The 25,908-nt window shown below is 37.6% G+C and overlaps 1 protein-coding gene across 1 annotated transcript in view; it reads right to left on the bottom strand.

The window, feature by feature from the left end:
• Window positions 1–25,908, bottom strand: part of ITPRID1 (ITPR interacting domain containing 1) — a gene marked incomplete at its 3' end in the record, with an annotated part of 69,464 nt that overhangs the window by 27,469 nt on the left and 16,087 nt on the right. The window contains exons 6-8 of the mRNA XM_080818945.1: window positions 25,156–25,358; window positions 21,377–21,951; window positions 16,555–16,612 (exon numbers count right to left, since the gene is read on the bottom strand). Coding sequence (XP_080675071.1) covers window positions 16,555–16,612; window positions 21,377–21,951; window positions 25,156–25,358 — 836 coding nt within the window. The remainder of the gene's footprint in view (window positions 1–16,554; window positions 16,613–21,376; window positions 21,952–25,155; window positions 25,359–25,908) is intronic.

Genomic DNA, 25,908 nt, shown 5'->3' with positions numbered 1-25,908 from the left:
CTGGTGTGTCTCACTACCTGATATTCTACTAGTAGCAAATTTAAAATCCATTGTTACAGAAAAATAACACAAACGTAGGACTGGGCTAAAATGTTAGAATGAACACATAATTTTTTTCTTTCAATTATCCTACTAAAGCTCCAGTAAAGAAACGTTTTATTACAAAGACATAAAAGGAGAGAAGTATTTCTAGACCTCCAAACCCTGTTACTCCATGAAAGCAACATGAACACTGGCAAGAATTGTCAAAATTGACTCTTTCAGAACTCTAGAAATTAACCAAAGTACTGCAACAATCTAAGAAATATGTATTCAAGAAAAAAGTAGCTGAATATAAGTAAGAACCATGCACTTTGAGGCATCTTACCTTACCTGAATCCTGTCATCCTCTCCCCAGCTCTATCTACATTAGCCCTAAAACCCAGGACCCCTGGAGTAATGAGAGCTATGAAAACCAATAGCTCTAGCACTTATTGGAGAAAACAATAGGGATGCAAAAGCCCCATTCCTAGAGAACTGTCACTATTGAACCTGTGTGCAGGTCTCCGGTAGGACTATGAAATGGCATGGCTGCTTTGGAAAATGATTTGACAATTGTTCAAAATGTTAAACAAAGAGCTACCATATGGCCCAGTAATCTCACTCCTAGGTATATTCCCAGAGGAATAAAAATGTATGTCTATATAAAACCTTATACATAAATGTTCAAAGAAGCATATTCATAATAGCCAAAATGTAGGAACTACCCAAATGTCTATCAGCTGATGAATGAATAAATTAAATGTGACATATCCATGTATTAGGATATTATTCATCAATAGCAAAAGGAATAAAGTATGGATACATGCTACATCGTGGATGAAACTTGTAGGTGTTATGCTAAGTGAAAGAAGTCAGTCACAGAACACCACAAATTATACAATTCAGTGACATGAAATGGCCAGAATTGACACTGAACCAAAAAATAGATTAGCAATTGTCATAAGGAGCGAGAGCATCAGAAATGAAGAAGTGACTGATAATGGGTATGGAGCTTATTTTGGGGGTGATGAAAGTCTTCTAAAATTAGTGATGGTGGTTATTCACACAACTGTGAATACACTAAAACCTTTGAGTTGGTACATATCATAAGGGTGAATTTTATCATATATAAAGTATATCTCAATAAAGTTATTATAAAAATAAATTGAAGAATGAATAAAAATGCATGAGGGGAGAACTAGAAGGAGAGGCAAACACCTAACTTTAAGAATAGCATGTGTTGGGGCTCCTGGGTGGCTCCATCATTAAGCCTCTGCCTTCAGCTCAGGTCATGATTTCAGGGTCCTGGGTTTGAGCCCCACATCAGACTCCCTGCTCAGCAGGGGGCCTGCTTCTCCCTCTCCAACTCCCTCTGCTTGTGTTGCTTCTCTCACTGTGGCTGTGGCTGTGTCTCTCTCTGTCAAATAAATAAAAATCTTTTAAAAAAATAGCATATGTCTTGGTAAGCTACTAGAGATACTCCTCCATCAGAGGAAGACATCCCACAAGACAGAGAAGTATAAAAAAAAAAAAATAGGGGTCCAACAAAGATTCAATCCAACTTTTTAGAAAAGGTAAACAGGAGAGCAAATCTGAGAAAAGCAGAAGACTAGTTTGTTAGTGCCAATATGCAAATTCTTGAATTTTCAGAATGAGAAAAAAGTGTTAAAAATTATTAACAAATAATTTGAAATTGAAGGCATGTATTTATGATTAAAATGGACCCTGGACACTGAGTCCAGTGTATAGAAATAGGCTCACACATATCATTATGAAATTTCAGAACACTAGGAACAATGAGAAAATCTTTAAATTTCTAACAAGACAAAAATAAAACAGGGTTCAACTTGGCTTTAGACTTCTTAGCAGTTTAACATTGGAAGCAAGAAAACAGTGGAGAAAAGCCTTCAGAATTTTGCAGGAAATGAACGTAGAATTTGATGCTGAGCCAATTTGTTAATCAAGTGTGACGGCAGGATAAAGACATTTTCAGATACACAATGAAGAAATTTACACTTTTTGCATACATCTTAAGAAGTTAATAGAAATATCCTTCCATCAACGTGAAGGCCTCCATCAAGACAGCGAAGTACCAAACAAAAACAAAAGCAAAACTGGAGATCCAATGAAGATAAAACCCAAAGGAATTTCCAAGGTGATGTTGCCAAGATATCTTAGCATGACAACTATGCACCAGGCACGAAAGGGCCACCATCTGATGGGAATGGCACGGTGAGGGCAGGACTTTGTTCTCTGATTCTATATCCTTTTTATCTAACGAAATCAGTCGAGGATGTTCTATGAACAAAACAACAAAACAAAAAAGGAGAATTCAAAGGGAGAAGACTTGAGCTCTAGGAAAGAGAGAATCTAACCCAAGAAAAAGGCAAAAGAAAAAAATTCTCAAGGTTGACTGCTTCATAGCAGGCTTAGAAATCGTCCCAACCAGAGAAAAAAAAGAATGGAAATTACCGTCAGGGTAGATGCCAAGAGTAAACTGAAATTATTAGATTTGCTAGTCTACGTGAGGTAAAATTTTACTTAAAAAAAAAAAAGTATTGAGACGGTATTGGAAAGTATAAAAGAGTTGGCACTAATCACACAGGAAAATAAACAACAAGAAAAAAATGCTTTCCCAGAAATATCTTGGTCCATATCTCTTATTCAGTATCTCTATGTAAACCTCCAGTTTCTTCAATTTCCCTGATGAACTCCTCTGTTGATACAATAGTTGATATAAATAATTGGAAATGAGAGTCTGATGGACACAAAAAATCTTTTCTTTCTCTAAATTCAAAGCTCTTTTTCCATATCATGTCAGACCAACAGAAGCCTATGATAGTGGATTGCATTATCTTTGCAAAGTTTTATCTGTGTGACCGGGGTTTCATTTCACCCTCAGGGGATTGGCCATCATGAGTTTCTGTCCGTCCATCTGTCTTGTATCATTGCAGACATTTCCAGACGAACTCGAATGTCTTTTTATCATAAACAGAGGTACAGCTCCCGGAAAATTTTTGCCCATCTCATTCACCCATTGAACAAACCGTTTGCAGCTTCTACTAGGTGTCAGGCGCCCACTAGGTTAAAAGGGTATGTGTGTCAGGGTCTTCCAACTGCTAGGAAATCATAATTTGTTCACTTTCCAGTTAACAAAGAGCAAATAATGGTTTTTGAAATAGCCTTCTCATTCAGAATATAAGGATGTATACTCAGTATTATTCATTAAAATAATAGAAGCAATGATAAAAAACTGAACTTTGAAATTCCCTGGAGACCATTTCTACATATTTTTAAAAGAGAGTCATTTAATGCGAACAGAGCATCTATAACTTCATACCGTGTTATATTTTATAAAATAAATTGTAAAGCCCATTGGTTACAGCATCAGACCCCGATCAAGGTTAAACCTGTGGGACTGCCATGCAGGTGGGCAAATTGCACATGCTGCAGGAAATAGACCATGTCAGATACGATCGTTGACGTCTGTGTGGGCACCAGAAGCCGACTAGAGCTGGCAGTGGAAGAAACCAATCAAAATCTCAGCTGCTCTGGCCCTGTGCCTCTCTCTAACCTCTCTACCCAGGAAGAAGAATGAGCCCTACCTCTGGCTTCAACTTGCCAGGGAAGGCTGGGAGGGGGAGATGCCAACTCTCCTTCCAAGATGAGGAGAACAACCAGAATACGATCAGTTATGGAAGGAAAAATCCTAATACTCCAAGCTTTTTCTAGCATGGGTTTCCTTTTCATTGGGGTACCCTGTTTGCTCAACCTTTTCTAGAGCCTCATGCTTACAGAATGCTGTTTGCTACACCAGACAAGAATTGCAACTTCCTTCTGACAGGTAGTGGAAAAGGAACTAGGAAGTATGACTTCCCCCTTGTGCTTTCCCAACCCACTGATCTTCAGATTACCTCGTATAACCTGGAACTTTAAACACACACACACACACACACACACACACACATACACACACACGCACACACACAAACCCCCTTTTAATTGATGGCCTAGTTTCTTGATTAATGGCCTTGTTAATTAATGGCCTTGTTTCACCTTGAAAGGTTTTACAGGAGCACTTGGACGCTGATCAAAGGGACACAGAAAGGAGTAGAGGAGAAGTGGGAGGGCTGAGCTGGGGTAAGAATAGGGGATAAAACACAAGAGAAAGCATCTGAAACACATCCACTTAACTGTCGTTCCTTCATCTTTGCTTCCATCAACGACCTTGGCCACGCCCTCCCTTCCCCACGTGATCACCAATCCAGGACCGAAAACATCCGTGAGAGACTGATTTTTGAATCTCCTTCCAAAACAATCTCTCAGGCTAAAATGAAATAAAGCGTTCTTGGTTTCATATCTGGCATGAACTATCTTCTGAAAACACTTTGAAACACGTATCTTGCTAAACCAAAAAATTTTATAAGGGGCATGGCAAAGAACGTTCCTGTTTATTTTCATATCTAGCATAGTTCCGTGGGGTTTTGAATAATAATATTATAATATTAATATAATAATAATAGTTATTATTATGATGATTAAGTCTGAACTTAAATAGACTCAATTCTTGGTTAAGTCATAAACTTTACTTTGTTCCCTTTGTTGGTGTGGATGATTTCAAACATGTGAATATACTTTGATTTTAATATTTCCTTAGAGATACAGCAGTGTTTTCTCTATTGACCCATCACTCGACTTCTACCTACCTTTTTAGATTATGGGGGCATCTTGGCGATTTTAACATAACAACATCAAAATTTTTGCCAGGGAAACAGAGGAGTGTTTTAGTAAAAATAAAAGCTTGGGGTCAGACAGAACTGTGAACCCCAGCTCCGTCCCTCACTATCTGAGCTAGATTGATCCAGATTACTTATCCTCTCTGAGCTCGGTCTTCTCATCTATAAAATGGTAGCAAAATCCACCTACCCCCATGGCTGTTTTGAGGATAAATTAAGAATGTAAAGTGCTTTGTAGAGTGCTTGGCACATTGAATGCTCAGTGAAGATATCTGTTTATTCCTGAAACCCATTCCCCATGCTCACCCCTCTGTAGACGTGATGCCAACCCCTAGATATGAAATGCATGGAGAGAATCCTTAAAAGAAGTAACAGTCTTGTTAGGAACATATGTCTTACACCAGCTAACTACAATTCAAGGAAAACTGTGTTAAGGCCTGGAGTAAAGGCATATGTCAAAATTTAGGGGAGCAATGAAGAAGGTATATCCCCAGGGAACAGGTTTCTTGCAGGAAGTGATAGAAGAGTCATCACCAAACCGAGACACTGAGGATGGGTGATATTTGGCAGGTGGAACAGGAGATTGGGTGGATTCTGTGAAAAAAAAAAAAAAAAAAAAAAAGCAATGCACTGCAGAGATGGAAACGTGGGGAATGCTGGAGGGCACTGAGCAACCCAGTACATGCAGTACAGGCTATGGGAGAGGAAGCGAGACCACAGGATGGACTGGGGCCAGAATGGGACAGCCCTTGAATTCCACCCTAAGGAGATTCACATTCATACAGAGACAACTGAGAGAAATAATTTAAAAAAAATTATGAATAAACACGACAGCATCCTTAAAGACACAAAAGCTACCAAAGACGTGTAGGGTGTTGTATCTACTGAACTTTGCATCAAGCAACTGCCCCTTTCATTCCATCGTGGATAATACCAGGCTTTGCACCATTAGAACATACTCAGTCAATTAAGAAAAGTACTGATTGCCGGCTGCAAAATATCCCCATGGTGCCAAAATGTCTGTGGAGTGGGTGGGGAGAGGGAGGGAAGGTGTGATAATTAAAAGAATTGTTACTTGCGATGTCACAGGAGCCAATGTGTTAACTCCGCATGCTGGGAAGCTAGAGTGCTCCCAGCTGCCACGGGGAGGGAGGATGTGGTTTGATCCCTGGCACCACTCGTTGGGACAAGATGAATCACAAATGTGTTAATAGTGAGGTTCCATGTCATAATGTGCCAGATGGAGGTGGTTACATCTCTGATTGATTGCCTCCTGGCCAAGACAGGGGTTTTCCAGAAGGCAAAATTGGCATTGGAGCTCTAAGGATCAGCAGGTCTTTATTTTGGTCAACGTGGACCTGACATTCTCGACTTTATGAAGTGCGGCTTCCCCCAAGACACGGGCAGCCAGAAACAGTATGTGGATGAGGAAAGAGGGCATGAGGGTGTGACATATGCAAGAAGGAGTTTTGTGCTGGACAGAGGTCCTCTGGCTGACCTTGGCCTTTAAGACATCCCCGGCGGCAGGAGGTTGCGGGGGTGGGGGAGCAGCGCTGGAAATAAGGGATTGGGGTGTGGGTAGGGAGTAACCAAAGATGCCCTGCTTGCAAACGAATGAAATAACTGGAAAGGGAGAGAGAAAGTCAAGGAAGAAAAGGAGCCAGAGAAGGAGTTTCAGACACCAAACCCCCACAGCAGCAGAGTCCAGGAGCCAGGCTGAGACCACCGGGCGGGACCACCGAGCAGAGCATTGCAAGGTGACCTTCCCGCCTCTTCCCTCCCACTAACCCCGACCAACCGACCGACCATAACCACCCAGCTCTTTGTTGTGGTGGTTTCCTTTCCCGGATGCAAGCTTCCAACTATAAACAGCCAACTACAAGGGCAATAACTGTGGCGTCCTACTGGGAACCAAGGCAGCCTCTCGTGCAGGCGCTGGGTCCTAATACAGGACAGTGAATAAAGCTTCATTACCGAACAATGGAGTTAGCTGCCAGAGCCTACAGATTTGAATAAACAACAAATAAGCAACATCTGCTCCAGCATATGTGTATGGTAAAAAAAAAAAGTCACAAAATAAAAGAATTTGTAAATGCCAAAAGCAACACTAAAGTGCCAGTGCTACTGTAGAGTGAATTTTTAATTGCACATGCAAAGAGGCAGGCTGTGGGTATTAGTCTCACATATGTCTTGTTGCTGCCAACCTGGGAGTATAGATGAATTTAATTAAATAAGGATTATCCCTTCTCCCCAGTACAATTACTTATTTATAACAATGATAAAATTGCCTAATAAAAAAATTGTAATATTTCAAAAACAAGCCCAGAAAACACCCTGCTTTCTGTGTAAGTCGTTCAGGGCTGTTTGAGTTTGAGTGTGTCTTTTAAAATTAAGTCTTTGCCTACTGCCAAGGAAGGAAAAAACAAACAACAACCCTTATCATAAAGCCTGCTGCCGTTAAACAGCCAGAGACGGCATTACGGAGAAATATAAAGAAGACACAGAGCAGCATGGGAATTGCCTTTCGTGGAGCGCGTAGAAAATTAAGCAATCGGACTCAAATGGAGGCCAGGTGACTGAGCCAAGGGACAGGACCACTGAGGCTTGGGCTCCCCCAGAGTGCTGGTCCTAATCTGTTTTTGTGAGCAGGCAGTCGCCGGTGATCCATCAGTTCCCTTTAGTTTGGCTATCCCTCTTCCCTGCGTGCTAATTCTCTGAAAACAAGGAACACTACCCAAACCAAACAAACAACAAAAGAGATGGGCACCCCAGCCCCTCTTCTCAGTGCCAGCGGAGTTCATTTTTTAACCTCTGAGTTAGCAACCTACATCATCGGGGAGGCCAGTGGCGACAATCCAAGTATGAAACTGTAGATGGTAAAGTACAGTCATGTGTAGATTACCACGGAAATCAGTATCTTCTGAGTCTCGTCATCTAAGTTAATCTTTGAGCAATTTCGTTGCCGAAATAGCTTTTCTGCACTAGAAGTTAAGGCAAGTGCTAAGAGCTTATGACCAGGTGCATTGTCTCAAAGTTAACTCAGAAGCCAGCCAGAAACGAAAGGCAGTCAGGGGCTCTGGGGTGTGTGGCTGTGGCCAGTTACACCATCTCGCCACCTCAGTGTCCTCATCTGTGCAATGGGAAGAGTGGTGATCGAATCCACCTCCAAGGGAGGGTTCAATGCAGTAACACATGTAAAGTGCCTGGAATGGCATCTGGCATGGAGTAAGCGCTCAATAAATGTTGCCAAGAATTTAAAGGGATGCTTTAGCAAGGCACGCAAATCTGCACTTGGCTCTTTTCTGGGTGTTAGTAGCTTTCGATTTATCTTTTGCTTTTCCTTCATGACACATCGCAATTGTAATTCAATAATTAATTGGTTTCTCCTGAAATTCACAAGCTCCATGAGACTAACTTCTGTTTTGCTTTTATTTGTATCCCCAGCACCTAGACCAGGTTCTTACATGTACAAGCGCTCATTAAATATTCATTGAATGAATGAATTCAGTATGGAAGGAGAACTAGATTTGAATTCAAAAGATCTTGACCCGAATTTTGGTCCTTCTTTTTTGCCAGCTGTGTAAACCCAGGCAAGTTGCTTAATCTGTTGATGTTTTATCTCTAAAAAGGAAAGAGTGGTACGGTGACTATGTTAAATAATGTAATTGAAATGGGTCAGGACACTGCAAAAGTGGGTATCAAATATAAATTTTTAATTAACAATGAACTGCTTCCTAATAATAATTGTAATTGATTAGAATATTGAATTAAGCAACAGACTCCATCTATATTCAGGGAAAACAACTGAGAGATGATGCTGAGAGATGTTGCTGGAATGTGTGCAAAACCAAAATATATTAAGTCTACATTACTTAGGACTAAGTGCAACCTGCAAAAAGAAAGCACCAATTCATAGATTTGAAAGGAAGATACATATTGGATATCATCCTAATTTACAAATACTGAAATTCATGCCAGCAAAATCATTAAAAATACCATGTGCCGCATTTTAAGATAATCATTATACTCTGCCAACAGTCCACCATTGCAACATTGAATCACCACTGGTGAATTCGAATAGAAACTCTTTCAGCTAAGGTAAGAGAAGTTTAGATGGTGTCGTGCATGGGGTTCCCTGATGGGTCAGGCACTGTGCGAGGCATGGGGATGGCAGGTAAACGAGACAACAAGATTCCTACTCTCAAGCAGAGCATAATTTAGTGTAAAGGAGAGAGGCATAAGCAAATGGTTATCAGTTTTCCAGGTGAGTCCTGTAGAGGTGTTATTTACCAAGGCTAGCAATAGCATATAGGGAGAGCTTATAGGTTGAGAAGAGAAAGGAGGAATAGTTGTAGGGACTGCGGAATTTGTCTGCTTAAGAAAAGAGAACGGGCTGGTTTTGGTGTTCTTCTAAATTAGAATATCAGCCCCTTTGAAATAACAGGGAGATAAGAGAGAGAGAGAATGAGAATGAGAAATTGAAAGAGAATAAGCAGAATTTAGTGGTAACTGATGAGGAAGACCGCAAGGCCAACTAGGACACAGGATATAAGAGACCTCTTCAAAGCTACCTTTATTCAAATCTGCTTTGGAGCAGAAATCCTATTAGCAGAACTTTAATAATTTAGCTCTCACTCAATGCCCAAATACACCCAATTTGTAAAAATGAATATTTAGCATTATCTTGGTTGAGTGATTATTTATTCTGTTGTGGACACATTAGCAAATACAGAGAAGCAAAAGAAGGAAAAACCAGATGTCTCTTATCATCTAGACTGCCGTCATTTATACCATGTACATTTAGGCTTTCTCTATTTTTGTTTTTTGGTTTTTTTTGTGGGAGGCTGAGGGTTAGAAACTTGTATTAAAAAATTTATCTTGTAGCCTATAAAATGTTAAAAAAAAAAAGAAAAAGAAAAAATATTACCTGAAACCGATCACCATGAGATGGTCACCAAACTGTTAACTGTAGTTTAAATCATATGCAATTAAAAAAAAAAGATTTCATTTATTTATCTGAGAGACAGAGAGAACACAAGCAGGAGAAGCAGCAGGCAGAGGGAGAAGGAGAAGCAGACACCTTGTTGAGCAGGGAGCCTGATGCCAGGCTCAATCCCAGGATCCCAGGATCATGACCTAAGCCAAAGGCAGATGCTTAACCGACTAAGCCACCCAGGTGCCCCTCATATGCAATTTTTTATGTGTATTATATAGATTATATATGTAATTTTATATAAGCAAATTGAGAGATTTTTCTGTAAAAACATTTTATTTTATGACTTGTTAAAAACCATTGTGGGATGAAATACCAGTTCTCATTTTTGATGACCGCATGATACTCCATATAATGTATCATGATTTACTTAAACAATCCTTTATATTGGACATTGAAGCTAGTTCTAATTTTTTTACACCTCTTTTATAATTGCTTTAGGATAATTTCCAAGAGGACATACCCAGGTAGGAAGATAAACACTGCTGCAAATCTTCTGATACATATTGTTGCATATTGTCTTCCAGAAAGCAATGTGTATTCTTCCCAATATTAGGTTATATGATTTCTGAAATCTCTATCAATGTATTAACTCATTTGCCTATTTTAGTGTATATTTCTTAGATTACTACTGAGGTTGAAAACTGCTTCATTTGCAATAGCTTATTTAGTAAAATTCCTATTGACATCTTTATTTTTTGTTCAATTCTCTTGCACTGGGAAATTTCAAACATGTATAAAGTATAGAAAATAGCATGACATGCATTCATTAATTGTAACCACCTACCAGTTTTATTAAAATTTAACATTTTTCCATAGTTACTTTAGATTTTTTTTTAAAGGAAACATTACAGATACAGTAGTGTTATTTACCTGGTTTTATCCCTTCCTAATCTCATTGCCTCCCTCCTTACCTTTCTCCCCAGAGTTAACCAGGATCCTGAATTTGATGTTTATATTTCCATTGTACATTTTTGTACTTTTACTTGGTGTATGCATTAGTCATACACACCAAGTGTTGCTAAGGTAAATATATTTTATATATTACATGCACCTAATTGTGATTTATTTACCCCCACCTTATATTTGTGATATTTTTTTCATATGGACAAATTAACTTGTTTGTTTATCATCTTTGTGGTATATTATATTCTACTCTGCGATGATGCTATGATATCATTAACCTTATTCTTATTGATTTGATTGCCTTTAGGTTGTTTTAAGTTTTTCACTATTTCGGTGTTGCAAAAAATGTTTTTATGTGTTCATTCATCTGTGTATATGTGAGGATTTCCCTAGGGCATATGCTACAAATGAAATGGCTGAGTCAAAGGGTCCGTGGATCCTTTTTATTTGATTTTTAAACTTCTTTGTACAATGGCTGTACTTTAATGGCTTCCTCATTGGTTATTGGTGGTGTGAAAATAATATTGATTTTTACATTTTGCTCTTGCATTCAACAAACTTGCTACACTTTATTAATCTATGAATATGTCTATTAATTCTCTTGGGATTTCTATGTAGATGGTTATTTTGTCTGCAAATGCGGACAGTTTTTAAGTTTACATACATCTTTCTTTCACGGTGTTGTCGTTCTGCTTTGACCTTTAGTTTGATGCTGAATAAAAGGAGTGTCAACAGGTTTTTTTTTCTTGGTTGAATAGGATTTCCTTGAAGGTTTCATTGTTAGGATTGATACTTGCTATCAAGATTTAATAGACACCACTTTAATTAAGAAAATTTCCTTCTATTTCTACTTGCGAAGAGTTTTTGTGCATCCTTTATTGTTTATGATGAAAATACACTCTCAGCTTGTCATTTACCTTTTAATTTTTTATGATCATTTTTCATGCATAGATGTTCAATGTTAGGTAGTGAAAACTGATAGATTTAATTAGCTATTGCATTTTAAGCCACATTTAAAAAATAGTTTTCTATTCCAAAATCATATACAATTCATCTGCATTTATATTTTTAGCCCTGTGATAATTTGAGTGTGTTTTTTGCATTTAGTTGTCTATCTGAAATTTCATTCATCTAAATTTCTGTTGGTAAACAGTGAAATATTTTGTAAATACACATATATTTTTCATAAGCTATCAAATTGATCATATCATTTATTTCCTCTAATAATTTATCACTGTAGTTGATAAATTAGTTTTTCAATTGTTGAAACACCAAAATCTTCAAATGAAAGGTAGTTTTCAAGGATTAGTGTACTTTTAATGTTTTACAGCATTTAAAGATTTTTTTTTTTTTAATTTATTTGACAGGGACGCCTGGGTGGCTCAATTGGTTGAGCGGCTGCCTTTGGCTCAGGTCATGATCCCGGCGTCCTGGGATTGAGTCCCACATCTGGCTCCTTGCTCAGCAGGGAGCCTGCTTCTCCCTCTGCCTCTGCCTGCCACTCTGTCTGCCTGTCCTCACTCTCTCTGACAAATAAATAAATAAAATCTTAAAAAATAATAATAATAAATAAATAAATTTATTTGACAGACAGAGGTCACAATTAGGCAGAGAGGCAGGCAGAGAGAGAGAGAGAGAGAGAGGAGGAAGCAGGTTCCATGCCGAGCAAAGAGCCCGATATAGGGCTCGATCCCAGGATGCTAGGATCATGACCTGAGCTGAAGGCAGAGGCTTTAACCCACTGAGCCACCCAGGCACCCCTGTTTTACTGCATTTAAATCCTCATTACTTTATTGAAAAATGTTTACATCTGTATTCATAAGTAAAAATGATTAATTTTCTGAGCCATCTTAGTCAATTTTGAAATCAAAATTTTGTTTTGTTTTGTTTTTAATCTAAAAGGAACTGGAAAGATTTATAAATGTTTACATTGTCTGGAAGATTTATAAAGAAGGGCAATTATCTCTTGAAAAACTGAGAGTCTACCCATGTAAGTGTTTTGGTTTTATTTTGGCATTATTCATTGCTGTTCTTAGAGATAGTTTTTGATAAACTCAAGTTTTGTTTGTTTCCCCCCCGTTTCTGGTATTAGTTTACTTAACAGTTATATTATGTTACTTTGTTAATTTTTTGTTTTAAAATAGATATGTATATACGAATATTGACAACATAATACCAGTATAAAATTTGGTAGTATAAACACATACATTTTCTAAAATATCATCCATATTAATTATCCCTGATTTTAATTATACCATTTGTATTGGTATAAGTATTCCTTTATAATTTAAACATGGTTTTGCATATGGTATAACTTCTTTTCTATATCAGTGGTTCTGTCTTTTCTTTAATTTTATCTTATCTAATTTCGTTTGCACGCCTTTCTCTCTTCTGTTGTTTGACAGCTTCTATTGTTTTTATTCCCCCCCACAAAAAAACTAGTGCTTGATTTTACTTACCAAATTATTTTTTCTGATTTCTATATGATTAATTGCTGGTTTATTAACTTCTAACTTCTAATTATGTTTATTTTATTGTTTTTATGATGATTTTGCGATCCAAATAATTTATTTTAGTTTTTACTTGTTTGTTAATGAAAGCAGTTAATGCTATGAATTTGCCTCAGATTACTGCTTCTGTTCCAGTTCTTCAATTTTATATGAAACATTCATCATTATTATTGAAATGATCTGAACTTATAATTCTAAATGAGCAACTTCTGCACTCTTTTTAGGATGGAGAACTCAGTACCCAAATTCTGGATTTAGTGTTTTGTTTTGTTTGTTAGGAGGAGGAAGTGTTACTTATATTTTTATTTTTGAATTAAAATATTACTGCATTTATCCATGTGAAGGTGGCCTATACATAATTTGGGCATATGTAAGAAATCAATGAGATAATCTTTGTATTTACAAATTGTTAGCTCTTTTAATAAAATATACCAAGAACACTGAGAGAGAACACTCGTTTCAATATTTTCTATTATACTCATGTTATCAATTATAATATTAATACATTATCTATCACTTTTTACTATGTCATGTTTGGTCTGCAGAAAACTGAGGGGAATATTAAAATCTTTAAATTTTGGAAGAGATGTTGGTCAAAGGATACAAAGTTACAATTATATAGGATGGAAAAATCTAGGGATCTAAGGTACCTGGTGACTATAGTCAATAATACTGTATTGAATATTGAAAATTTGCTGAAAGAGTATATTTCAGGTGTACTTACCACACACACAAAATGGAAACTGTGTGAAGAGCTGATATGCTAAGTAGCTTGATTATGGTAATCATTTCAATATGCATATGTATATTGAATCATCATGTTTCATACCTCAAATACGCACAATATTTATTTAAAAATTAAAAAAATAAAAAGTGTCCAAAAGTTTTGGACTGGTTGTCATGGGGAGCAGAGATTTAGTAACAACAAAATCTCCCATTTTTATTGTGTCAATTTCCTATAGTATCACCAGAATTTTTTGCTAAATAGTGTTATGAAAATAACATATGCACATGATAACAAAAGAAAATTAAAAGATGCCAATTAATTTAAAACATGTTAGTTTCCCTTCTGTTAAGTCACTTCCATTAGCAGTTCCTTATATATTCTTCCAGAAGCATTCTGTGCATACTTTCTTCCCTCAGTAGAAATAGGTAACTTTTTTAATAAAAAGAGGTGTCTCTATAAAATATGTTGCACATTTTTTTCTCATTTAACAACTGTATATCTCAGAGACCTCAACACATAAATATCTGCTTCATTTTTCAAAATGAAGTCTGAATAGATTTTAATGTAAAAATGTACCATAATTACTTAAAGCTAATTTATACTTTTGGGTCAGTAGGCTGCTTCTAGCTGTCTGTTATTATAAATATATTTTTGCAGTCAAATTCCTTGTGTATACAGTGCGGTCTACTGATGGTTCAAACCGCAGAACTGGAATAGTTGCATACATTTACAATTATGTGACATTGACAGAGTATACTTCAAGTAATTATTATGATTTTAACTGACAACCAACAATGGGTAGGTTTGTTTCACATTCTTACTATCTCTTGGTACTACTAAACTTGAAATACTTGTAACCTAGAACCACAGTTGATGATAATTTGTCATGGTTCTTTGGGTTGACTCAGCTCAGCTCTGTGGTTATTGGATTCTCTCATGCAGTGGCAGTTAGATGACATCTGGTGGGGGGGATGTTCATCTGAAAGTTTGACTGGATTGAACATCTAGGTTGCCTCACACAGAGGCTCAGTAAAGGGTGTCTACCACAGTGGACATTCCCATGTGGTTTGGGATTTTCACGACATGAGGGCTGGGTTCCCAGAGGGAATGTTCCAGAGCAAGTATCTCAAGAGCCAGGAACCAGCCAGGTGGGTTAAGGGTTACACTCTAGACATAACACAGCATCACTTCTGCTATATCCTATTGGTCAAAATAGTCCATATACTATCATTTTTGAAAGAAGTCATCTTTTTAACTTTGAGTCAAAATTCATTCCTTGATATTCATATACAGATACATACACAAATTCATTCACATATATAGTTGGTTCATATATATAATGAACTCATTCATTCATTCATTTATTCATATTTAATAAAAGTAATCCTTTTCCCTTTTAAGAGAAGAAAACAAAAATTTTTTAAGAGAAAAAACAAAAATTTTTTTTCTCTGTTCTAGTTTTTCTTGGGTTAATGACACTGTTTTTGAAAGTAATAAATTATATTTGCTTTACTTTAGTTTAGATTTTCTCCATTGGGCTAACCTTCACCCATTTTACTTTGCTTTCTGAATTTGAAATTAAATGTAGGCTAGCGCTTTTGCCTAACTTCCCAAATCATTTTTTGGAATGATTGGGGAGACTTACGTGATATCAGCAGACCTCTTAATTGAATGTCAAGGAAGGCAGCTCCTATTGGCACAGGGACCTCCAGCTTCATTGAGAAGCATTCAATTAGATGGAAAACAGATGCTTATTTTTGTCTTATAAACCTCAATGCAGGTTATGTGGTAATTACTTCGAAGAGCAGGATAACAATTTATGTAATCAGCAGGACCCTATAATTACTAATGCATAATTTCTAAACAGCATTTAGCAAAATGAGGCCCATACATACACTTCGTAATGAAAAAGATGTGTTTGACACCACACTAAATTAAATTAAAAATTTGCATATTTTCTTCCAGGAAATGCACTAGCTTCATCTGCTTTATTTTGCTTCACTAATCCCTGTCTACTTTTAGCTCTGTTATAGGATCATGGAAATGCTGAATCACAATGATGGCTGAATGGAAGCATAAGAATGAGGAGTAGAGAAAGCCCTCCTTCTCTGCTGTCTAGGATTCTATAACAGGATTCTGAGAGATTATTTGGAAAGTGACATCCAGGCTACTTTTTTCCACAGAGAGTTAATAGGAAGTCCCTACCATCACTTAATTTAGAATGTAAGGGAAAGCAGAGAACTTAAAAAATTACCTCCACTTCCCTAAGGGCCAGTAAAATGATATGATTTTTGACACATCGAGCAGTTGTCAGTAGAAATTAGAAAGTATTCACTCAGTTAGTCCCAGTTCTATGTGGAATCCCTTCCGCTCTCCTGATCAAATCACACAGAGCTAATCTGAGAAAACCGCATATTGCATCAGCCCCAGGGATGTGGGATGTGTCTGTAGTAAGTCGTTTGAAATTTACATGTACATTGGCATTGCTGGTAGGTTTTCAATAGTAGTAGGTAGAAATAATAATGGCAGTAAATAACAGTAGTAGCTCTGCCATTTTCTGAGATTATTTAAGCTCTACATATTAAGAAAGTTGAGTACTAGTTATTTACATTCTCTTTCTGAAAGGTCATTGATGACTTTGCACACTGTGCTGAATCTTACCTGTAATTCCTGATGTCATGTCAAGAGGATTACCAGTGTCTTCCTCAAAGCTCTGGACCTGAGACACCAAAATACATCAATCTCATTAGGAATGTTTTCATAATAAATTCACTTCATTTATTTAATCAACATATAATGACTGCTTCCTGGCTACTGCTAAGAGGATTAATCATGACTTCTGAACTCAAAGAGCTTGCAAGTCCTCTGTAGGCAGATGGCATGTACAAGGCACTCAGGGTAAAGACTAAAGGAACTAAAGGAGATCAGGAGAGAGAAATGGGGGAATCACTTCCCAGTGGGAGTAACAGAGACCCTGAGTGGAAGATGTAGCATTTGAGTAAAACAGAAATAATAATATTATTATTATTCTAGATTTTTTTCCTCCTAAGGAGCTTTAAATATATTTGGAGAAAGCAAGTTATTTTCCACATTTAATTTTATCTCTCTAAGGGATTTATTTATGACTTGGTAAATTTATGGAGAGCAATTCAGAAAATTCACAACTCAGTTGCTATACGGAGCTTAGCTCAAAGAAAATTGGTTTTCCAAATTGATAGAGCAGAATTTCTTTTAAAAATCTTTTCAGAAATTAATAAATATTACTCTATTGTGAGTAAAATTATAGATAAAACAAAATAATAAATATTTATTTACAAGTAATAATATAGATTACTATAGAAGCTGGATAAATAAAAAAAATTAAAGAAGGTAAGAAAACAGTGACCATTAATATTTTGGAATGTGTATTTGCAGTTTTCTTTTTAGTATTTTTTTTCTGAAGGTAGTTATGTAATCAAAAATTTTCATTCAAAACTTAGAAGGGGAACTTTTTCTCACTTGTAAGATTTCTTTGAAAACACCATTTTAATGACTTTACAATAGACCATATTTGGAAGTTACATTAATTTACTTACTGGTTCCCCTAATGTTGGACTATTTCCTGAATTTTGCAAATAAAAGTAATTAATAATGGTGAGATGAGTATCCTTGTACAGAAATCTTTTTCTACATGTCATATTATTTATTTGGACTGATGTCTGAATAGTGAAGCTGAATCAAAGGACATTTAAACATTATGGTACATGTGGCCAAAAACGACCTCTAACTCAGGAAGAGAGGACCACAAGGATATAGCCCAATGATGTAAGAAAGACTATTTATTCCTTCTTTTTAATCCTTCATCTCTTTCCTTCAAAAAAGTTGTTTTATACTTATAATTAATTAGACATACTTCTTACCATTATTTTTATTAGTTTTGTAACTCAAACCAGCATTCATCACGGAAGTTTTTAAGTACAATAAGAAAATTCTTTTGCTCTGATTATTAGCATGGAGAAAAGCCCATTTAGTGTGATGTGAAGTATGTATTCACGTGTCGAGAAATAACCATCAAACAACAAAATTCCAACAATTTAAAATGAAAACAGTGTATTCTTGGGTTATTCCTCCTGAGCCAAACTAATTAACACATTTTTAAAAATTAAAAATAAAGAAATAATTATTAACTTTGGAAACATTTTCCACCCAATCAGGATGCCGACTGGCATTGTTCAATAATATGAGCAATATTCTCACATATGAGTTCTAGAGAGCAGGATCCCTGTATGAAAGTCAGAGGGAGATTAAAATGCTTTATTGTGGATATCAAGAAGCATCTTACCTTGACTTTACAATTGTATATACTTCATCAGTATTAAATGCTCAGTATGTTTGGGAGTTTAAAAAGAAAGGAACAGACTCAGTTTTACTAAGTAAACTTAAACACAAAAATATGTTGATTTGTGCATTAAAAAAATCTACGCATAATTTTCTTGGAATCATAGTTTTGAAAAGTGAGCCAAATATTGCCAAATTCAGCCTTCAGTTAGGATGTTAGGGAAAGCATCATAGATTGATCTGGAGGAAAATTTTGGCCAATTCCAGTTGAAATTCTGATAGCTAGATATTTCAGGACATTGGCTCATGTTTTAAATGCCATGAAAATCTGCCAATTTCACACATATTTTTCATTTCTTATAATTGAATTTTTAAATTTGTCATTAAAAAATGACTATTAAGTCTGGCATTAGCTCCTGTTTAAGATGCAACCTACCCAAGCTTCACTCACTCATTCATTGGTATCGAGTGAAACAAGCATTTTTCTCCCAGACTGGGATGAGGATGTAATATTTTAAATATTTTTTAGAAAGCCAAAATTCAAGTAGTGAGTTTCTTTTATATTGTTTTGGGGGTTCTCTCTGCCTTAGATACACAGACAGTCTCTCACACACACCAATCTGGGCAAATATTAAAGAAACACTATAAACAAAGTTGGCTATATTGTTCAACAGAATATTTTGTTTCTCTACGGATGCCACCCACTGACTAAATTAATGTTACCAAATACTCTTCACGATGATTTACTCATTCATAAATATTTACTGAGTACCTACTATACGCCTAAAAACACATGAGTTTGTTTTCTTTCATTTTGGTGTCTGAGTTTCTTCCCACCACCACAAACACTACTAGATCGCTTTTTGTTGAATAATTGTCGCTTACGAATATCTGAAAGCGTATCATGAAAGAATTGACATTCTTTTCTCAGTCTTTTTTTATGCTGAATATGATATAGCATAATATCATATAATCTCTCCCTGTACTCTCACATATAGGTGCTATCTAACGGACATTATATTCCTCAGTCTAGCCTGAAGCATAAAAAACTTGGTAAGGGACAGTAGCATCTGTGCAGCCTGCCAACAGGCTGGAGATGGTGACATTTCTTGTTTAGACAGTAGGTGATATAGCAGACTGACAAATAGATTGCAGATTTTCTTGATATTCTTTATAGAACCTCAAGTATTAGCTTGGTAATTAAATAATCTTTGCAAGATTGAATTAAAAGAAAATAATTTTTCTTAGTGCCACATCAGTTTATCTTCAAATCAGGGCATGAGACCAAAGGTCTGCTTTTCTCTCCATTTGTAATTTTTATTCATTTGTAGGCTACTGGTTTACATTCAGATTAATATTTCAAGGTTCTTTTTAAAAATATTTTAAGGTTCTTGAAATCATTTCGAACATAAGACATGTACACGTATAAACATATATACATAGGTATTAGGAGCATTGACAGCTCCGTATTTTGAGGCAACTGTTTTATCTCTGTTGGATGGGGAGGGCTACCCATCGGTGTGGCATATTCACCTACTTCCTCTTCTTTTAGGGCAATGGGTAAGCCTTACTTCCCCCAAGTTCGCTGGTCCTCTCAGTCCCCTGGCAGGTTAAGAACCTCTTTTCTTGCTCCTCAGATATTCCAGACATGTCTAGAGTGATATAAAAGTTTACCAATAGAGCTGGACCTCTCCCTGCATGTTACTGGTTTCTATACCCATCCCTGTCACTGCACAGAGGTTCCCTTGGAGTCTGCCCCCAACCCCCAACCCATTAAAGTGTCTTGCATGTCCCAGGCTCAAAGGAAAGGTGGGCCCACCTTGGAATTTGCATAAAAATATCTTACCCCACTTCTGGATAATTTACATGATAAAGGGGAAAATTTTGCTCTTTTGTTCTTCCTTGTCATTATATTAAAGAGTAGAGAAATGTGTGAAAATGTGTATTTTTTTTAAAAGACTGAGGAGTGGATGGGGGTGTCCTCTAAATAGGGGTGAAAATCAGCACAAGTGAGGGAAGGTAAAGATGAAGGAGCACATTGCAAAATATGTTGTTGTTCTTGTTTTGTTGAACAAAAACTCTTTATTGACCAATGTTAGCCTTCTCCCACTCAGGAGAGAGAAGCCTATGGGATTACAAGGCTCTCACCATGGGTGGATGGGAAATTAATGGTCTGGAGAGGAGAGAACAGGCAGTGTGAAGAGGCATGAGTGGGGAAAGGGTCTGTAAAAGTATAATCTTTTCCCTGTCACATGTTTCACGCCCATGTTTTAAGAACAGAATGTATGGTGACCAGGCGGCACAAGATGTGGTAAAAATGATGGAGGCAAGAAGTCACTTGATGTGTGAACTTCAGTCAACCCACAAAAGCCATGCCAAGGGGTGCTGCGTCATGGTGCAGCCCAGGGAGAACCAGAAATGGGAGATATACCCCTACGCCTCAGCCTCAAAGGCATTCATACTTTTCTGGAGTTGAGTCATGGCCGCATAGAATGAGGCTGACAATGCCAAAGGCACAGGCGCCTGAAGAAGGTGGGATCAGCCCCAGAAAGGTGTACTGGCCTAGGAATGAGGCTGATGCGGTGAGTTCTCTTTGCACAGAATGGTGAATATATATTTGTGCAAGGGAGGTCAAGTTATGTGACTATCAATAAATTCCAAAGCAAGCAAACAAAATACTAGTCCTGTAAAATCAAAACCAAACCCAAGTCCCTACTTCTTTGCCCAAGACCCTGCACGAGGCATCATGGGGAAACTATTTCCAAGACACATCTTAAGGCCAAAACCTTGTCTTTGGGGAGCTGACAGACCAGCAGGGGAGATATCATCAACACACATGTACAGTCTCTGTTATACAAGCGCTCCCTACCAAGGCTGTGAGAACCCAGAGTGGAAGTGGTGGGCAATTACATCGAGTGGGAAGTAGCTGAACTGACCCTCTAAGATGGTGAAACAAGGAAAGTTAGAGAGTGTTCCAGAAGCAAGCTAGAATGGCCTTAAATGTCCTAGACAAAAAAACAAAACAAAACAAAAACAAGAGTTTGGACCAATAACATATAACCCTGGGGAAGTTAAAAGATTAAGGGGTCAACTGAATGTAGTAGGCAGAAAATGCCTTGGGGAGGGTTGTTCCCTTAGAAGTTGAGTGTGAAGGTATAACACTGACCTCTTCCAATTCAAAGGAGTCCAGTGCTTCTCTTGCAAGATGAGACAAGCTCTTGAGCTTGTTAGTTTGAATGGAGTGTACATTTTCAGTTCTGTCCTTGACTGAGCCCTCAGACGTACAGGAAAGAGGAGCCCTCTTAGCCAGTGTGGATGAGCGAGGCCATCGTTTGCTCACAAGAGCTCGGGGAGCATGACAGGGCACCAAATCATTGCAGGCTTGGAGAGACAAGTGTTCTGCCGAAGGAGACAAATGGCTTTGGTCATGGTTGTTTGTCACAACTGGTAACTCTGCTCCACACCCTCCTGATTTTGCAGAGGTGATGGAAAATTTGCCCCTCATCTTCAGTGACTCTGATGCTTCTGGGCTACAATCTCTCTTAATGCTCTGCTTTGAAGTTCTCTTGAAAAGTTTACCCATTCTCTTCCGATGTCCATTGGCTTCACTCACTGAGGTTCTTCGCACATTTTCCCCTCCGTCTTCCTCTTCATCTTTGTTCTGCAGGATGTTAACATTATTCAGCAAAGATGAGAAGGCATTGGCTACATGGTCCAGGATCTCCAGCTGTTGGAAGCGACCTGAACAATACAACGAACACAGAATTTTTAGACTGGGTCCTTTCCATGAAACTGCATAAATGTAGTCAAAATTGAAAAAGTTGGTGACATATGTGATTTTCAAGGTCGGAAGGACTACAAGCTCTTGAAGCTCTTGAACTTTTTCTCAGTACATGCCACTGGTTATTATGGAGGTGATTCCCCAACATAAGGATGCCATTGTGTCATGCAGAAAGAGAACACCTCTTATATTTAAATATAAATATAAATATAAATATTTAAATTCATATATGTCTGTAGTTTTTATGTGTGAATTCATAAAAACTATAGGCGAGGATGAATCTGAATCTTGTATATGAAACTAAATGAAAAAGAGTGAACCTAGCTCTTTCATATGGGGTGAACTTACGTATTCCTCCATGGCTCTAGGTGGTAGATATCCTAATCATCACCTCCATCATCTTCACCTATACTGTCACTTACAGTTTGCAAAGATCATGGAATATGGAGTCAGAAGGCCTGGTTCCAAATCCCAGGTCAACCAATCACTGCAAGTGTGATGTCAGAGTAAATGAATTAATAGAAATATGGTGCCTAGCACCTGTGCCAAGCACATAGTAAGTAAATGGTCAATTTCCTCATCTGGAGAAAGAGGGTAATAATCCCATCTATGTGTCCCTCACATCTGTGTAGAAAGCACAATATTGTACAAATACCAGTAGTTAGAGTTATAAATGTGTAAGTCTCAGGACAGGAATATATTGTCTTCAACCGTCCAAGAGAAAACAGCCATTAATGTGAACATCCATTTGCCTTTTTACATGAACCAGCTCTTCAACTTGTAAGTCTTTCTGGATGGCTCATTTAGGCAATATGCAAGTATTGACTTCATTATCATATGGATGGAACCCAGTGCAGCTAGTGGGACACATTGCCACTTTGAAAGAAAATAGCGAAAAACAGCTTTGGTATCTCCAGATAATAAAACCAAAATGATGGAAAAAAAACATTTTGCTTTTATTACACAGCCTTTTTCTCAACCCCAGTGATAACATGCCAGGTTGCACAGCTCAACAGTGGTCAAGGGTCACGTTGGTGGGAAAGGACACTGGCCTCTGTTCTGTTGTTTGCACCAGTAGAGCAATGTTACTGACTTTCCCATGAGCATATCCTTCCACCTACCTGCTCCCTTCACCAGAAAGGGGGACAGTGACTACTGATCCTTCTACTTTAAACACTGTGATGGACCTTTCACAGAAGATCATGACATTCTTTTAAGACCAAGAGGAACTCTTGGGTTCTGGGTATTTTTAGAAGCATTCTGATTGCATTTTCAGAATGCAATCTTTTTAGTTGAAACGAAATCTTTTTTTGGTGAGCCCCAGGGTATGACTGAATCATAATTGTACTTCTATGATTGTCTTAACATCCATCCTATAGCAGAATTGTTATACTTAGACTAAGATAAAATCTATCCATTTAACTGTTAGTTAATTCAAAGAACACCATCTTGTGGTATTAGATGTGTGGGAGTTTTTTGTTTTGTTTTGTTTTGTTTGTTTTGTTTCTTGTTTGTTTGTTTTTGCCTTTGGGGAGATTGAGCAATGAACCAATTGATTGTTATCTCTTTGAATTTGAAGCTATTTTAGTGACTCTGAATGAGACATACTTTCCCTTCTGTTTTTAGAACAACCAACCAATTTTATTATTGCTTGTTTTACATTTGACCATCTCAGTTTTCTTGAATCAAAAGTGTCCAGGTAAGTGCTGAGTGAGAACAGTTAGCGTGCATTATTAGCACAGTGTTGATGGTGGAAATAAGAGTAGGGGCACAATCACAAGACTAGGGACCATCTCCTGGGTCTTCTATAATCCGTGTGTCAATTTCATCTGCAAAATGTCTACTTCACAGTTCAGGTCAAACACTCCCCAAATAACAAGAAGTGTTATTATTGTCTCCAAAGAAAGAATTGATCTAAGAACTTGCATCTCCCTACCGCTTGGAGGACGAGACAACAAAGGATACTAATTTCCTCTAAAAGGTAAAGAAACATGGCATTGCAATACCTTCAGGGATATATATACTCTTTTTTAAAAAATTGCATTGCTGAGATTTGAGACCCATTTCACCCACATGAAAATGGGGAAACAGAGACTAAAATGAAAAATCTGAGATATTTGTTTGAGAAAAACACTGTATCTCACTTGACTTTCATGAATTTATTTAAAGAATGTATTTCAGAAACAGAATTTTGGCATTTTCTCCAGTCCAGAATTCTGCTAACTCTATCTCATGGAGGAGATGCTCTTCAATGCTCCTCCAAGAGGGGGTTTTGTATTTAAATAATTTTGAAAATGCTGCCTGGCATCTTCTTTAGGAGATCGAGAGTGCACTTTGGCATATTAAGCAAATTCTGAAGTAAATAAACCTGTTCAACTGCCAGGTATCTTTCCTCCAAGTTACTTGAGCATAGTACAAACGCTCCAAGAACATCCCGCTAACCTCCTAGAGAAAAGTATTCCATTGACCACCAGTTGGGGAAAAAAATAGCAGTATGCATGATAATGAAGAGGGTTAGGCAGAGTTAGTCCACAAATCTGGAGATGTGACAGCTTCACACCTACCACTTATAGCTCATAGTGAAATAAGAAATGTTCCTAGCCTCAGACAAGAGGAAATTAAGGTTTTACCTTGTGACTGGTGATAAGATTTTTCAGCTCCTGGTTCCTCTCTCTCCGGGGTATGTGATTATGGTATATATTAGTGCTGTTCAGTGGTATATATATATATATATATATTTTTTTTTTTTTCCCCCTCCCTGGACATATGGTGAGATGGCACATTCTTAACCCTTTAGAGTTAAGTGTGGCCATGTGACTGATTATGGACAAATAAATCTGACAATGATATCACTGGGTAAATTCTGAGCAGAAAGAAGTAAGACTCAAGTATGATTCTCCATTTCTCCCTTTTCTTTGTTATTGCAACCAGTGACATTCCAGATGACGGGGCCAAGTCAACATAGGAGGACAACATGGAGCGATCTCCTTTCCCCAAAACACTCACATGAACCTGCAGCAGACACTTCCCTGTTCTAGGCTGCTGCAAGAGAGGGGCGATTGCTATAGCGCACATTTTCCAGAGAGTTCCTCCTCATACTGCGTCTCTCATCTGGACACTCAGCCCCATTGCTGAGATTCGGAAACCACGCAGCCCCCACTTACTGTACAAGTCAGGGTTCTCAATGTTCATTCGCTGCTTTTGAGCTTCAAGGAAGACCCGGATGTTGATTCCTCTGGCGGCTGAGCTACAACCCAGGAATCTGGCTGGGACTTGTGTGCAGATGTCGGGCTCATCTGCACCAAACCCCAGATCCAAGAGAATCTCCACCGGATCTTTTTCCCAAAATTCCAGCCATTCAGGAATGCTGTGGTAAAAATATGAATATCTTTATCCGGTAACAGTTCACTTAACAAAATCTGGTCTTTTTTCTGTCAGTTGCCCTTCCTGCCCCCACTCCTGCCCCAGTCTTCCAGAAACTGAGTAAAGAGGAATCTAAATAGACAACAAGATGGTGTGTCTACAGAGCTCATACATACTTATTTAAGGGACAGTCCATCACTCCCACTCAGGGACTGCTTGTCTGTACTTCCTGTACAAGAGCCATGAGTTTATTTACCTGACTTTCCATTTCATAATAGGCAAATGTTACGTTAGGTAGGGCAGGGAGATTGTGGGTCAGAAACCAGAAGCAATACACTGATAACCACAAAGAACTGGTAGTTTATGGCAATAAGAAACAGAAGAAAAAAACCAAAAACCTGTAGGGAATGGAACTCAAAAAAGAATGTTTTTAAAGAGAATCAGTCTGGGGGCCTCATCAGCTACAGAGATCTGCTGACCATAGTGCGAAATGCAGACTCCAAGGACTGATACAAGTAATGATTTTCAGTCCCAAAGTAGAATTAAAATATGTT

This window comes from Martes martes (assembly GCF_963455335.1).
Source record: "Martes martes genome assembly, chromosome: 11".
In the NCBI taxonomy this organism is placed as follows: Eukaryota; Metazoa; Chordata; class Mammalia; order Carnivora; family Mustelidae; genus Martes; species Martes martes.
This window is presented reverse-complemented; position numbering and strand designations above follow the sequence as displayed.